Source organism: Propithecus coquereli, unplaced genomic scaffold (genome assembly GCF_000956105.1).
Source record: "Propithecus coquereli isolate 6110/MARCELLA unplaced genomic scaffold, Pcoq_1.0 Scaffold163, whole genome shotgun sequence".
Classification (NCBI taxonomy): domain Eukaryota; kingdom Metazoa; phylum Chordata; class Mammalia; order Primates; family Indriidae; genus Propithecus; species Propithecus coquereli.
The window spans coordinates 1,447,029-1,462,197 of record NW_012140858.1 but is presented as its reverse complement, the minus strand read 5'-3'; the positions used below and the strand labels follow the sequence as shown (position 1 = coordinate 1,462,197).

Sequence of the window (15,169 nt, the reverse complement as noted above, 5' to 3'; positions counted from 1 at the left end):
GTTTCTTTCTAGGATGAATTATTCAACATTCATAAAGTTGCAGATTCTTCGCTAAAGGCATTTCAAAATCTAAAATTAGTTCCTTCCTACTGCAGACAGACGCTCTAAGGTCTGTTCAGGGCATCTTTCTGAGTCCCCCAATATGTAGTTTCTTAGATTTAAAACAAGAAGTTTGCTAATGAAAAAATCTTCCTTGTATCTAATAAAATCATTATGTATCTTCTATTAAGAATTTGAATCTGGCTGGGTGAGGTGGCTCACGCCTTCAATCCCAGCAGCACTTGCAGAGCCGAGGCGGGAGGATCACTTGAAGCCAGGAGTTTGAGACCAGCCTGGGCAACATAGTGAGATCTCATCTACTGAAAAAAATTTTTTTAAATTAGCCAGGCATGGTGGCATGTACCTGTAGTCCTAGCTAATTGGGACACTGAGGCAAGAGGATCACTTGAGCCCAGGAGTTTGAGGTTGCAGTGAGCTATGATTGCACCACAGCACTCCAGCCTGGGTGATAAAGCGAGACCCTATCTTCAAAGGATTCAAAGGATTTTGAATCTGAGCAAGAGTATTCTCAGTTACAGTTCTCTTATATTCATTACACTCAAAATATGTTTTACTTCTTACTGATATATGAAACTATATAAGCTATTAATAGTATCTGGTCTAATTATATATGAATACATTTAAAGATTATTTCATGGCACTACATGGAGCGTTAATATGAGAAGTGCCAATTATAAATGGAGGAGTGAGCGCAGGCTGATATTATTTTCAAATTCACTCCTTATGTATTCTCTTCCGTGAGAAAGGATTTTTCTTGTGGCAACTGCCACATGTCTCAACTGTCAATCCATTATTCCTTGTTTAGGTCATCATTATATTCCAGAGCTTCTAAACTAGAAAGCATAAAACTTTGTAGAGATCATACATACAGTCCTGAACACTAAAGCCAATGTCTCTTGAGGTGTCTCATTTTGGGTGCTTCCAGATACCCCTTTGAGAACTTTTCCATTCTCCCTCTACTTTTTGTCTTTGGGCTAATTTTACAGAAATGCCCCGTTTTGAGCCTGAAATTCCTGACTTTTAATTCATCCCCCCATCTCAACAGATGCCCTTTGAAATGTATTTCCTCCAATATGATTGTTCCTGCTCTAACTAGATTACATATATTAAATAGTTTGGAAACTAAACGCCACACTGACAGCAGATTCCTGCAATCCTCCAGCACCACTGTCTACGCTGAGCCCTTTGCCCTGGCAGTCTGTGCTCTCCCTAGTTGACATACACAGCAAGGTCTCTGAGTGTCATCGAAATCTCGTGTGTGGACATCATGTGTCCTATGGCTACCTTCTCTTTTCTGTTCTCTTATCTTAGTGAAGGTCACATTCCATAGAATGCAGATATCATCCCTTCTCAAAGCATTTCACCCGTATCTTCCACCAGGGTCATTATCTTCTCACTGGTTTCTAGATTTGTGACTTCACCAAGTCCTGAACTCTTTTAACAGGATGGTCAATTAATGTTCCAACACAAGCAACTCCAAAATCTATAGTGTGTGTCTGGCCTCTCTACTGCAAGCAGAGCCTGTGGGGTCTATTCAGGGCCACCTAATGAGTCCTCATACCATCTAATTCCTGCGAAAGGTCTCGGAGTTATGTCTGACTTCTCTTTCGATGGTTTTCTTTTCCTTGAGGTCACAAGTTTACGACCCTGTTTTGGTCACGATTAGAGACTAGAAAGTTGGCTACTTCCTTGTAACATTTATTCAATTTATTTAATCTTCACTTTAGGGCTTATAGCTTTCTCTCTAGAATGAATAAAATGATCTTAAGGCTGAGGCATGCATAGACTTCAGAAAATATTCAAAGTCGGCACAAATTGGTAAAAGTTAGGAGTTCTCAACAGCTTAAGTCAAAATCCTACTCTTTAGTAACCTACAAAGATTAGAATCAACCTAGTAAGAACAAGAGGGTACCAGAAATATTAGTAAAGAAAAGACAGAATAAGAAGGACCATCTCTCTTTCTGGAACTCAATTAGAGAGTGAAGGTACATTCTTATTTTAAGACAATACATTTATTTTTTTCTCCTATTCATCGTGGAACTACAGTAGCCCCACAATTTTTGGTTTTTTATCTTGAATGCTTCCCCACAGCCAAAGTTAAAACTTCCTTTGCATGCAACCAGGCCTTCACAACAGGCCCAAACTTACCTACCTAGTAACATCTCTTAGCACTCTCCCCTCTTTTACCCATAGCAAAAGTTCAGATAGCAAGTTCTAGAATTTGGTGTGTTCTTCCAATGTAACATGCTTTTTCATACCTACATCTTTGAATATATAATTCTCTCTAACTTGAAGCCTATCCCTTTCTTCCAAACTCATGAGCTTCTATTAATCCTTTAGGACATAAATGTCACTGCCTCAGAGTTAGACCACTCTTGTTACACTGAGTACCTATTTTTTATAGCACTTATCACATTGTAATCATCAGTTTTTTTCTTTTCCTTGAATGAAAATTTCTAGAAGATAGGTAGGGTAACTCATTAATCTCTGTATATCCAAGGCCTAGCACAGTGCCTGGCATTTGGTAACTGTCATTTCAAAAATGAGTAAAATTCTATAAAGGTTTTCCCTCACTATATACATGTCTCCAGCCACACAGGCCTCCATCTCACCAGCAAGGCTAGATGGGTGATTATGTCACAAAAACTTCAGCTTAGCAGAAATGACTGCTTGAACTCACAGCTTATGAAAATATGCTACTTCGGCTAAAATAGCTTAAACCTTAAAACACTTTAATTATCTTACCTTTCAATAAGGTAGTACTTTTTCTTTCAGCAATTTTGTGGATCTTAAGGTCCCAGAGTCTGGAGATTCCAACTTCTTTCCAAAACCAAAACCTTTATAACTTGTTTCTTCCTCCTCTCTGTCCTGAGCCTTGACAAGCAGGGCAATAAACTCCTTGTTTCTAATCTCTACAGGAATAAATGGTGCTTCTGCTGGTGTCCACTCCATTCCCAATCCTCTTGGGCTTATGCAGGAGGACCGGAACATAGCCACCAATATCTAGATCAAAAGTGAACAAGAGGAAACCCACAAGCAAAGAAAGCACTGAATCCTTCCTTCTCTTATGAAAATGATCATCCCTCCTCCCCAGAGGCAAAATATATTGCGCTCTTGCCTTTGAAGGAAATCAAAAATTGCAATAATTTGATATGGCAGCCAGTTTTACATTAAAAAATTTCTATTATACAGAGTGTAGAAACCATTTTCAAATGGTAAAGGCCAGGAATCAATAATATATGAAAATGTAATAATACTGTATTCATTCTTAAAAACATATATTAATCCTATTTTTAAAAGAAACACACACACATATAAATGATCCTTAAAAAAAAAAATAACCCCTGCTTCCCTAAATTTTTTTCTGGGCCATTATATCCTACTAAAGAGGAAGAAAATTAATTGCTATCAGTTTCATTTCTTTTCTTGTTTCCTGCCCACCAGTCACTAGTGCAACTATCTTGTCATATGTCTTCTCTTCTCATTCTGCATGTAGTCTCAACAATGTCCTTGATTTGGAATATTACCTCTGTTTTCCCTGGTTCCTGCTATTTTCAACTCTGTCCTCAACATTTTCTAAATGTTAACATAAATATTTCAAATTCGGCATGCTCAAAAACCAAATCTGCTCTTCTGTGTTTCAGTTAGTACTACAACCATCTACTTGGTCACCTGACCTTTTAAAAACCTTAGTCATTTTCAGTCCAGCAAATAACGATACAGAGCGTTAAGCCTTGTGTTGAACACAAAGGAGGACAAAAGGACATATAAGACAAGGTCTTGGCCTCAAGAACCCTCCCATCTAGAAGAAGAGAAGCAAGAAAAGCACAACTAAATGTGTTAAGGAACAAGGGACTAACACTGCCTGGGACCTGGCAATGGGATTCACAGAAGAGATGAAACGAGAGCTGGATCTTACAAAGCAAGTGAGGTATGGTGAGACTTGTTCCAGGCAAAGAAAACAGCAAGTGTTAAGGTACAGAAGCAGCAAAGAATATGACGGATTCACTGGAGTTTAAGCCCTGGGGAGATTTAGAAGAAAGGAGTAGTAAATGTAGCTAGGAAGGTAAATCTGGATAAGAACTCTAGAGGATCCTGGATGCTACACCAAAGTTAGGATGTTATCATCTGTGCTATTCAGAAACAAAATGTTTTCAAGTATTAGAACAACAGCATTGTGTAGAAGTGTATATTTTTGAAAGACAACTCTAGTAGTATTGTAAAAAATGGGATGAGGGAGAAATAGATTTTAGCAGCTAAGAAATCAAATAAATTGAACTTGGTAACTAAAGCGGTACAAAAGAATCAAAGGAGATACTGGGCATGATACCAAAGTTTCTAATTATAGTTACTGTGTGGACCATGTTACTCACCAAGATAAAGAATACAGGAAGAGTATAGCAAATTTAGAGAAGATGTAGGGAAAAACTGCGGAAGATTTTGAAACAGGAAAGAAAAAAATATCTTTTCAATTCCTGGAGCCTCCAAGGATTACCTATTCCTGTAGGATAGCACCTTTGTTTGTCTTTGACTAACCTACTTTAACTCTGTAGAGACAGAAGTAACATGTAGAAAACTAGAAATAGTGCAAATAATTCCTGTTCACAGCAAGACAAATTGTGTTCAGTGGAATGCAACTGATTATTGCCTTGTGGATACTGGCCAGTTTTACAAGCATATTTCAGTATTCCCTATCAGGCTACAAATGTGTGGCATTTTTTCTCTTTTGAACTAGCTTTAATAATACTGGTTCCCTCATTAATTAATGAGTTAAATAAAATCTCTGACACATGTTCATTTTGTATTTGTATGAGAGTCATGATTATATCCTCCTTTAGAGTTTATGCTTTAACAAAGACCACCAGATTGATTTCAGACATGTTTAATTGTGGGTACCTGTGCTACAGACGAGAGGCAGTTGAAAATATGAGCTTGGAGAACATGAGGTTTTAGAGTTGTCAGCTTAAAAGCAGTGGCTGAAGTCAAGGATATATTTATAGTTGAGGTTTGTCAGGAAGAATTTGGAAAATAAAAAAGAAGAGTACACAAAGGATAGAACTCCCTGGAAAAGCAATGTTTAAGGTGTTAGCAGAGGAAACGAAGACTATAAAAATTTGAAAGGGTAAGAGAAACAGGAGAGGATTGCCATCAGCGAAGTCAGGGAGGAACACCTTAGCAACAGTCCCCAACCTTTTTGGCACCAGGGACCGGTTTCACGGAATCATGGAAGACAATATTTCCATGGACCTGGGAGCCGGGGTAGGGGGGAGAGGGTGGGCATGGCACGTGATGGGGGGCAGCTGTAAATACAGTTGAAGCTTTGTTCTTTGCCCGCTGCTCATCTCCTGCTGTGGGGCCCATTCCTAACAGGCCACAGATCAGTATGGTCCACAGCCCAGGTGTTGGGGTCTGCAGCCTTAAAGAACTAAATGGTCGACAGTATCACGTGCCACAAGAGTTCCCGTAGAAAGGAGAAATGAAGAGCAGCTGTCAGATCTGGTGATTAGAGTGACATTGCTCACCTTAAAGAGAACAGTACCAGGCTGGGGCAGTGGCTCATGCCTGGAATCCCAGCACTTTGGGAGGCAGAGGCAGGAGGATCACTTGAGGCCAGGAGTTCAAGACCAGCCTGAGCAACATAGGAGACTCTGTCTCTACAAAAAATTAAAAAATTAGCTGGGCATGGTGATGCACACCTGTAGTCCCAGTTACTTGGGAGGCTGAGGCAGGAGGCTTGCTTAAGCCCAGGAGTTTGAGGTTGCAGTGAGCTATGGTGATGCCACTGTACTCTAGCCTGGGCAACAGAGTGAGACTCTATCTCAAAAAAAGAAAAAAAAAAAAAAAGTTGTAATACATGTGCTGGTACAACAGCTTGAATGAAAGGGAGATGAGAAAGTAAAGACAGTGAACAGTGAAGAAAGAAGAAAAATGTGAGTGTAGCTTTTAAAGAAGCAAAATTAAGCGAAAGGAACGGAAATGAACAAAGAGATTCTCAAGTTACAAAAGAGGAATGATGAGATTCCAAAAGATGACAGTGGAAATAAAATGAGTTCAGTCAAGAATATCTTCTTGCCCTCCCCAACCCTGTCTCAATATTGCTTCCCCCAGAATTTTCTTTCTGAAACAAACATAAGATTGAGTCATTTCTCCACTTTATACTTCTGGAAACTATTCAAATTCCTGAACACAGCTTAAAGGCTTGTTTATCATCTGATTCCAAATTATGTTACAATCTCCTTGGTCTTCCTCCCATGTACCTCACAGGCTTCCAACCTAGAAGAAAATACCCTATAGTCTATAAAAAATGCAGTAAGAGTCTTTGTGCTCTTCTGAATGTCTTAAAATGTTCCATTTACCCACGATAAATCTGCACAAGCTAAATTAAAATGTCAAATGTTCAGTCTCTGACTGGAATTATATCAACTTAGTAGTTTTTGGGTCAATCAAGAGCTCTGATTTGTTGTTGATGACATTATGTGTCAGGTAGCCATAGCACCAGAATCACATACATCTGGTATATAATCAACCTCAGCCATAAGTAGGGAATAACAGCTGAAATTAAGGAATCATTAAAAAGTAAACATTAATGGGTTCATAGCAGAAATAGTAAGTGTGATACATATGCTACCATATGCTTCTTCTGGGCCCACAGGAGAAATCACTATCGAACATGTCACTCTTTCCTACTAAACTCAGAAAAGGTCTCAAAACACTTACAAGGGTTCCAGGTAGTCATGACCAATCAGAGCTGGCATATGAAATGGAAGCTATCTGTCATCCATGGTATATAAATTCACTGAATTTGGTTGTTTATCAGCATCACAACTGTAATAGAAATTTATATAATTTTACAATAGTTTTATGAATACTCAATTATTATGAATTACTAATTAAAATCTGGATGATGCTGAAAAAGAATAGTAATATTAATAAGTACGGTTCATTTTTTCCCCCAAAACAAGAGTCCCTGGGAGAAATATGATAGAAGTATGATCACTGGTGGAGAAAATTCTCAGTACTATAATACCTCACCAAACTACATTTCATTCCTGGGACAAGCCTTGCACACTCATGACTCCATGTTTCTGCTGATCAAGTTTTCCCTCTACCAGAAATGTCCCTTCACTGTCAACCTTGGTGACTTTGCTCTAGATCAGCTCAAAGAGTACATTCTTCTCCAATCGAAGAAGACATAATTGCTTCCTCTCAATGCTGCAATATAATCTGCACATATTTTTATTATATAACTTAAATAAATAATAACCAAACAATAAGTATCTGTCTCCCTTGATATATTAAAAGCTTAAAGTCAGGAACTGTTCCTTTTCCACTGTTATGGTCTCCTCCCAGCACCTACGTCAGTATTTGTTAAAGGAAGGATTGAATAAGAGAATATACTAAAGAATGAACAATAAACAGTAACATAACAGGACAGGTGGTTCAGAATCGAATCCATCTCACTTTTTTGCCAAAATCTTCCTAAGTGCTGAAGCCCTGCCACATCAATCAGACTGATAAAAAGAAACTAAAGTGTTCCTTGTAATGCCTACCTTCCAAGACAAGTCTGGAGTAAAAGGCTCTGTACAAGTTCCTTCAACTTATCAGAGGACCTTTATGCCAGCAATATTTCTAAGACCTTTTCTATGTTCTTATCTTGTGATCTTGCAAAATTCTGTCTAATTCCACACTTTCCCATTTTCTACCAATCATAGTGTTTCTAAGTGCATCCTTTCTAGTTGTTCCCTCATCTGCTTATTTCTATGCCATTTCTCATATTTCATCGATTTCATCCAATTTTTATCTATATTCAAAAACCATTATTGTTCTCACTTAAAAACCCTTAGAACAGCCGGGCACGGTGGCTCAGGCCTGTAATCCTAGCACTCTGGGAGGCCGAGGTGGGTGGATTGTTTGAGCTCAGGAGTTTGAAACCAGCCTGAGCAAGAGCAAGACCCTGTCTCTACTAAAAAATAGAAAGAAATTAATTGGACAACTAAAAATATATAGAAAAAATTAGCCGGGCATGGTGGCACATGCCTGTAGTCCTAGCTACTCAGGAGGCTGAGGCAGGAGGATCTCCTGAGCCCAGGAGTTTGAGGTTGCTGTGAGCGAGGATGACACCACGGCACTCTAGCCTGGGCAACACAGTGAGACTCTGTCTCAAAAATAAATAAATAAATAAATAAATAAAAATAAAAACTCTTAGAACATTAAAAGTAGAACTGCAATTTTTCTCTCATGTAGGAATTTTTCATTTATAGCCACCCAATTTACTTATCTATATCATTCTAAAATTACAATTAATTTGGGTTAAATAGCAAAGTAAGCTGCACATAACAATGTCAAAATGGCAAGATCCACTTTCAATTTCCATTCTATCTGAATCTGTCTGCAGATACGAGTTTTTATTAACATTAGTTATCTGACGTGCCAGACACTGTGCTAGGTGCTACGGATATACACACAAACAACAAGGAGCATGGTTTAGAAGAGAGGGGAAGACCTACTCAGTTTTTACAGTGCAGTGTGATAAGTGCTATAGCCACATTAAAAACACATAAACAGGACTAGATTGTTCTACCTCATGAGATCCAATGTTGACACAGAGAGTGAAAGTCCACTTACTTAACTTCCCAAAGTCCATTAATTCCCCGAATCCCCAGTAGTCAAATACACTAAATACGACTGCATTGTCTTAATTTATAAAACAGTGTGTGAAATCTGCAGGCCTGCTGAGATCTGAAATCGTTAAGTCCTTTGGGAATGTGAACTAAGCATCTGACCAGTGCCCTTTTCCTTCCACTATTACTCATCCTTCTTTTTCTGGTTTTCCTCAACCTCTCCATGCACAAGTAGAATCTTTCGTTGCTAAAAGAGTAATGCCCAAGTGTCACATCTTGTCTTAGCAACTGTATCTAAATCATGTTAGTGTACTTATTTTTTAACAACCATCTAAAAAAAAATCTCTCAAAAGGGCATTTCTTTAACCAAAATAACCTCAGAATCATAAATCTACTAATGTTTTACACAAATACAGTTTCCATTTTGGTGACACATGTATTATCAACATTCAGAGACAGGCTTCTGCATCCCCTTCTTGTTCCAGAGCCACTAGAACTCAACTTCTCCCACTCTTTCATCTGACCTGCTCTTAGCAAAAGCCGCCTGGACCTCTAACCCCTCACAAACCCTCTCAACAGCCTAAAGATACAATCTAAGCAAAACAATGGTTACATCCCCATTGCCTCCATGGGATAATTTGGAGGGCAGGCCCTCCAAATTGATGACCCCAGTTCGTTGTATCTTTGCTTCACCCAGAAATGATAATCTTTGGCAACTTCCTCACAATTCTCCATTATGACAGAAATAAAATCAGACCACCCTGTTGGTTTCCAATAACTTGTTCCACACACAGCAAGTCAAAGTCTGCAATGAGGTAAACAGTTCCTGGAGGTGCTCCGCTTGTAAGTTGAATCCAGGTCCACCTCTATAAATTTAAAATGGGAGTCTTCATAGAGTTCTGCTAGGTCTTCTTTTCAAGGGCCCAAACTATCCCCACACATTCCTTTTCTCTCTCGGATAATTTCCACAGTAACACGGTGTGGCGGAGGGGCCTGGGTGCTACAGAACACTGCCCTCACTCCCTCCTCCATCAGTACCACCCCGTTTCTAGTTCCCTATTCCAAGGTATTTGCAGCTATCACGAACCTGTCAGAGTCAAGAGTACAAGTGTCACTTTCTCCAGACATATTCGTCTTTGCCTAAAAGTTCCTTGCTCTTGAGTGGACAAATTATTTTATCTAGCTTTTTATTAGTTGACGAATCAGGTCAAAACTTCAGGGGTGGAAACTTTCAGAGGCAACCATACAGGTCCACCACATCAGTCCTACAAATTTGTCTCTTCAAAAAAATAGCGAGAATGTTTAGAGACCCGGGATCCCTCTCAGCAAGAATTTCTCCACTGACATTATTCCTACCCCCTAACCTTGGCACTTGTTTTCAAAGTTCTTACCGACATGCTCACCATTTTTATGCCAAACCTACTCATCCCCAATCCCACAAAGCCCAGAAAGCAACAACTGGCTGCCCTCTCTGCTGCCCTCTCTTCTGGAAGTTCTCTGTCTTGGGCCCCCTTATGCACCACCAAGGTTTGAGGCACCATCAGCAGGGCTTCTGGCTGACTGCAAAAAACACAGGTTGGGCTTCGTATGCTGGGGTGCCCTGGATGGAGATAGTTATTTCCCATTTTTCTGAAGTCTCTCCTCATTCTTTATCCTAAGTCATGGGCAACAAAGCCCTCTGGCCTCAGCACACACCTTCCCAATTCCCCACCCATGCATCAGTTAACTGTCAATAAGAATTATAATCTCACTAATGCTAGTGAGAATTTAATGAACTAGAGACACTCATTTTGTGATTCCAAATTATCCAAACTGCTCTGGAAAGTATGAATGAAGTCATTAACTCCTTGACTCAGTATTTTCAGCTCTGGAAAGCTAATGTGGAGAAACAATCCATGGTTAAATTATAGTATAACCACTCCAAGTAGTCATTAAAAGCAGACGATAAAGCAACATGGAAAACTTTGCCCCAAAATCAAAAGACTAGAAAGATTTTACAACTACAACTGCTGATGCAATAGTATGATGGATGGGGCCTTGACGCCATCAACTATGATTTATACTTTGTTATTTCTTATATGGTTTAATCTTTGCAGTAGTAGAATAAAAAAGCATCAGCTAAATTTCCCCATCCTCAAACCCACAGGATGCAATAAAACCTCTGTCAGGTGAGATGTGAACACACAGTCACAAAATAGTTCCTACTAGAAATTCTCAGAGTCTTGTACCTCAAGTCATTAATTACCTATGTATGAGTGCTATATAGGGGGGTTCGCACACTTATCACTTAATCCCCTAATAAGCCTGTGAGGGTATCATGGTCTTAATTTTGCATATGAAGAAACAGCTATTCTGGCATATTAAGTCCCTATCCAAGGTCATACAGATGTGTCAGAGCCAAGAGTCAAACATCCGGTCTTCTCATTGGTTCTTCATTGTTTTTAGTGTTTTCCAAGTTCCTTAAAACCAAGTTATTATAAATGTCATCATTAATATTATCCCCAGAAACCAAGTTTCTGTCATATCAAATTGATGTGATCAGTGTCACTCAACATTGGAGACCTTTCCTGTATCCTATGCCAGATCCTAGCAATAATGACAATCACCCTGCTTTGCAAGTACGAACTACTCGTTATTAACATATTTTCACAAAAGTTTAAGATGCCCAAGGCTTTGCATAACACTGTCTCAAAAAGGAGGAAGGGGCTGGCTGACCCTCCAAGGCTCAAGGCTGTTCCCATGCTGGTGGTCAGTGGGCTGACTCTGCTCTTTCCCAGGGCCACGTGGCAAACGCGAGCACCCTAAAGGTCGTGGTGGCGACTCGCTCCGCGTCCCGGGGGCCGAGGGCGCGGCGCCGCGCACTTCCCGCGGCCGGTCCCCGAAGCCCATCCGCGCCCACAGGCCTCACCTTGAGAGTCTCGTAGGCGGTCGCCACCAGCAGGAAAGCCTCCTCGGCGCTCTGCGGCGTCTGCCCCGGGCCCTCGTCGCCGGGCTCAGGCCGATAGCGGTCGGGGTGGTAGCGCCGCGCCAGCTGGCGGTAGGCCCGCGCGATCTCCGCCTTGCCCGCCGAGCGGCTCACGCCCAGCACCTCGTAGCAGTCCCGCGTGCCGCAGTACAGCCCCTCCACCAGGGCCCCCGCGGGCCGCGCCCGCAGCAGCACCAGCAGCAGCAGGGGCGACAGCAGCACCGACCAGCGCCGGCCGGCAGCCCCGGCTCCCCGGCGTGGAGCGAGCGGCGCCGCCATCCCAGCCTCGCAGGCGGCTCGGAGACCCCAGCGGCTGGCTCTCCAGCGCTCGGCCGGGCGCCGGGCTCCGCCGCCAGACGCTGCTCCACCTCAGCAGCAGGCGCCTGCGCGCAGGCGCACAGGGGCGGCTGCGGCAACCACTTCCGTTCCAACACGTTGCCAGGGGAGAAGGACGCCTCAGCCCCGGGCCTCTTCCGGTCTGTCACGGAAGGCCTCCCTAGACCCAGCAGCCGGAAGATTTGTTCTCCGTCGAACAGTCTTCGAGGATGTCTGTGTGTCCCAGGCTCACTTAGTGTGTTCGGAGCGTTTTAGCGTCCACAGTGGCCGTCACACGCAACCTTTTCGACATCATTGCAAAAAACACAGGACGATCAGTTAAATTTTAATTTCAGATAAAAAACCAAATCATTTTTTCACTTGCTGCAGTAAGTAGTCTGGCTCTCTTGCATCCCGTTATCAGCGTCAAGAAGATATGTGCTTAGGGTTTTAAAGCCAAGTCTCCAGCCCCGGACGCCTTACCCATGCTGCCTTCCAAACGGAAGATGAACTTAGAAATTCTAGGTGCTGGCTACTAGGGACCCTGAAAACTCATGGCCATCTGGTTCAGGGTTTCTCAGCCTCCACCCTATTGACATTTTGGATCAGATAATTTGTTGCCTTGGTGGGGCTGTCCTATGCATATAAGATGTTTAGCAGCATCCCTGGCCTCTCCACACTAGATGCTTGTAGTATCACTACCCCATCATAGATTTATAGTATAGAATGGTGCATTTGTTTGAAACGTTGTGTTTAGATGTCAACTGTCCCCACATTGGATCATGTCATTTCCCTATTTGAAACATTTGATAATTTTCATTGACCCTTGCCTCAATATCAGTTACCCAGTTCACTTCCTCCATGCAAGCTCCTCTTATACAAGCCTATAGATAACAATACTGTATTGGACACTTGAAAACCTGTTAAGAAGCTGGCCATGGTGGCTCACACTGGTAATCCTTGCACATTGGGAGGCCAAGGCAGGAGGACCACTTGAGGCCAGGTGTTCAAGACCAGCCTGGACAACAGAGTGAGACTGTGTCTCTACCAAAAAAAAATTTTTTTTTTTAATTGGCCAGGTGTGGTGGTGCACACCTGTAGTCCCAGCTACTTTGGATGCTGAGGCAGGAGGATCACTTGAGCCCAGGAGTTTGAGGTTGCAGTGAGCTATGATGATACCACAGCACTCTAGCTTGGCACCAGAGTGAGAACCTGTCTCAAAAAAATCTGTTAAGAGGGTAGAACCTATGTTAAGTGTTCTTACCACAATAAAAAGATCAAATGAGGCTAGGGAAGGCTCACTTCAAAGCAGACAGAACTTTGGTCCCCAGCTGTGCCAGCTGTCCTCTGAGCTGCCAACCCACCATTCCTTACCCTGGGGAATTATATCCTCTGCAGACATTTCCCCATTGCTGTCTGGCTGGGTGCTAAACTCTGCCAGTAGAAGGTGCTTGAGGGGTACAGCAAGGCTGGAAAAGGAAAAGGAGTCATTTTTCCTCAAAGCAAATAGGGTTCCCAATTCAGCACCAGTTTCTTTGCTGCCACATTGGTGATGGCTCCTGCTGTAGGTTGAATTATGTTCCCCCGAAAAGATATGTTCAGGTCCTAACCCTGGTACCTGTGAATGCGACCTTATTTGGAAATAGGGTCTTTTCAGATGTAATTACTAGTTAAAATTATGTTCCTCTGGATGAGGGTGGCCCCTAACCCAATGACTGGTGCCCTTATAAGAGAAGTAAACAGAGGTACAAACATACAGGGAAGACGACCATGTAAGACAAAGGCAGAGATGGGGGTTAAGTTACCACAAACCGGGGAATGCCAAGGATTGCTGGCAATCACCAGTAGCTAGGAGAGAGGCAAGAGACAGATTCTCCTTCAGAGGCCCCAGAAGGAACCCACCCTACTGACACCCTGATTTCAGACTTCCAACATCCAGAATTGTGAGGGAATAAATTTCTGCTGTTTTAAGCCACCTAGTGTGTGGTAATTGTTACAACACTAGGACGCTCACACCAGGAGTCAGTGTCTTTGTAACCAGATTGGTGGCAGCTATTTGCTCTTAGCAGAGGCCAGTTTCTTCCCCAGAGAAGCAGGCAGCAAGCTCCTGGAGCAACCATCCTCTCTCCTCAGAGCAAAAGATGTAGTACATGCAGGCTTAATGGCTACAGGGTTCCCTTTTGGGGTGATGAAATTTCTGGAACTAGATAGTGGTGATGGTTGCACAACACTACCTATGTACTTAATGCCACTAAGTTGTACATTTTTAGATAGTTAACATAGTAAGTTTTATGTTGTGTGTATTTTAGCACAATTAAAAAAATTAATTTCAGGTGGGGCAAGCGCCTCCTCTGAGTTTCTAAGTTCCTTATTTTTCCCTCAGTTCTACGAGTAGCAGCTGCTCTCCACATTATTTCTTTTTGTAAATTTTTTATTACGTATTAACATAACATAAAATTTACTATTTTAACCATTTTAAAGTGTATGATTCTGTAGCATTACGTACATTCACAATGTTGTGCAACCATCACCTCTACCTAGTTCCAGAACTTTTCGTCACCACAAAAGGACATCCTATATCTACAGGGTGTCCCAAAAGTCACCATACATAGGGAAAATGGGAAATTGTAGCTAAATGTACCTTTATTTACAAAATAGTCATTACAAAATTTTACAAAACTTTTCCGTTATATGGAGACTTTTGGGACGCCCTGTATGAAGCCTGCACATACTACTTCTTTTGTCCTAATTCTCATTAAAGTTCTCTTTTACCCCTCTTTGTAGCTCACCATGGCCAACAGCATAAAAGAGCATTCCTCACCTGAAGGAAGATAAGGCGAACTACAGGGGAGCCAGGAGGGATCCCAAAAGGTCCAGTCCAGGCCAAGGTCAAATGTGAAGACTAATCACGGGAGGACACATCCTGGACAGAGTTACGCTACTCAGAAAGGTGGACGATGTGATTGAAAAGTGCTGCCTGCGCTGGGTTGCACTTTATTTCTCTCACTGTAGGAGACCTTATGAACCAGAATCTGGAATAAAATCTTAGGTAAATCATCATACGAACAGGAAATTGGAAAACTTGGATGAAATGCAAAAGTTCCTAGAAATAGATAAAATATCAAAATTGGTACTTGTATTAATATTAAGGAAACTTAAAAGTCATCCAGAACTGTTTCTCCTGAAAAAACCAAGTTCCTGTAAAAGT

The 15,169-nt window shown here is 41.7% G+C and overlaps 1 protein-coding gene across 1 annotated transcript in view; it reads right to left on the bottom strand.

The window, feature by feature from the left end:
* The window catches only part of LOC105807707 (dnaJ homolog subfamily C member 25-like), a 29,660-nt gene extending 17,674 nt beyond the window's left edge, over positions 1–11,986 (bottom strand). Inside the window, exon 1 of the mRNA XM_012641132.1 lies at positions 11,590–11,986. Coding sequence (XP_012496586.1) covers positions 11,590–11,925 — 336 coding nt within the window. The 5' untranslated portion in view covers positions 11,926–11,986. The remainder of the gene's footprint in view (positions 1–11,589) is intronic.
* Positions 11,987–15,169: the final 3,183 nt, after the last annotated feature.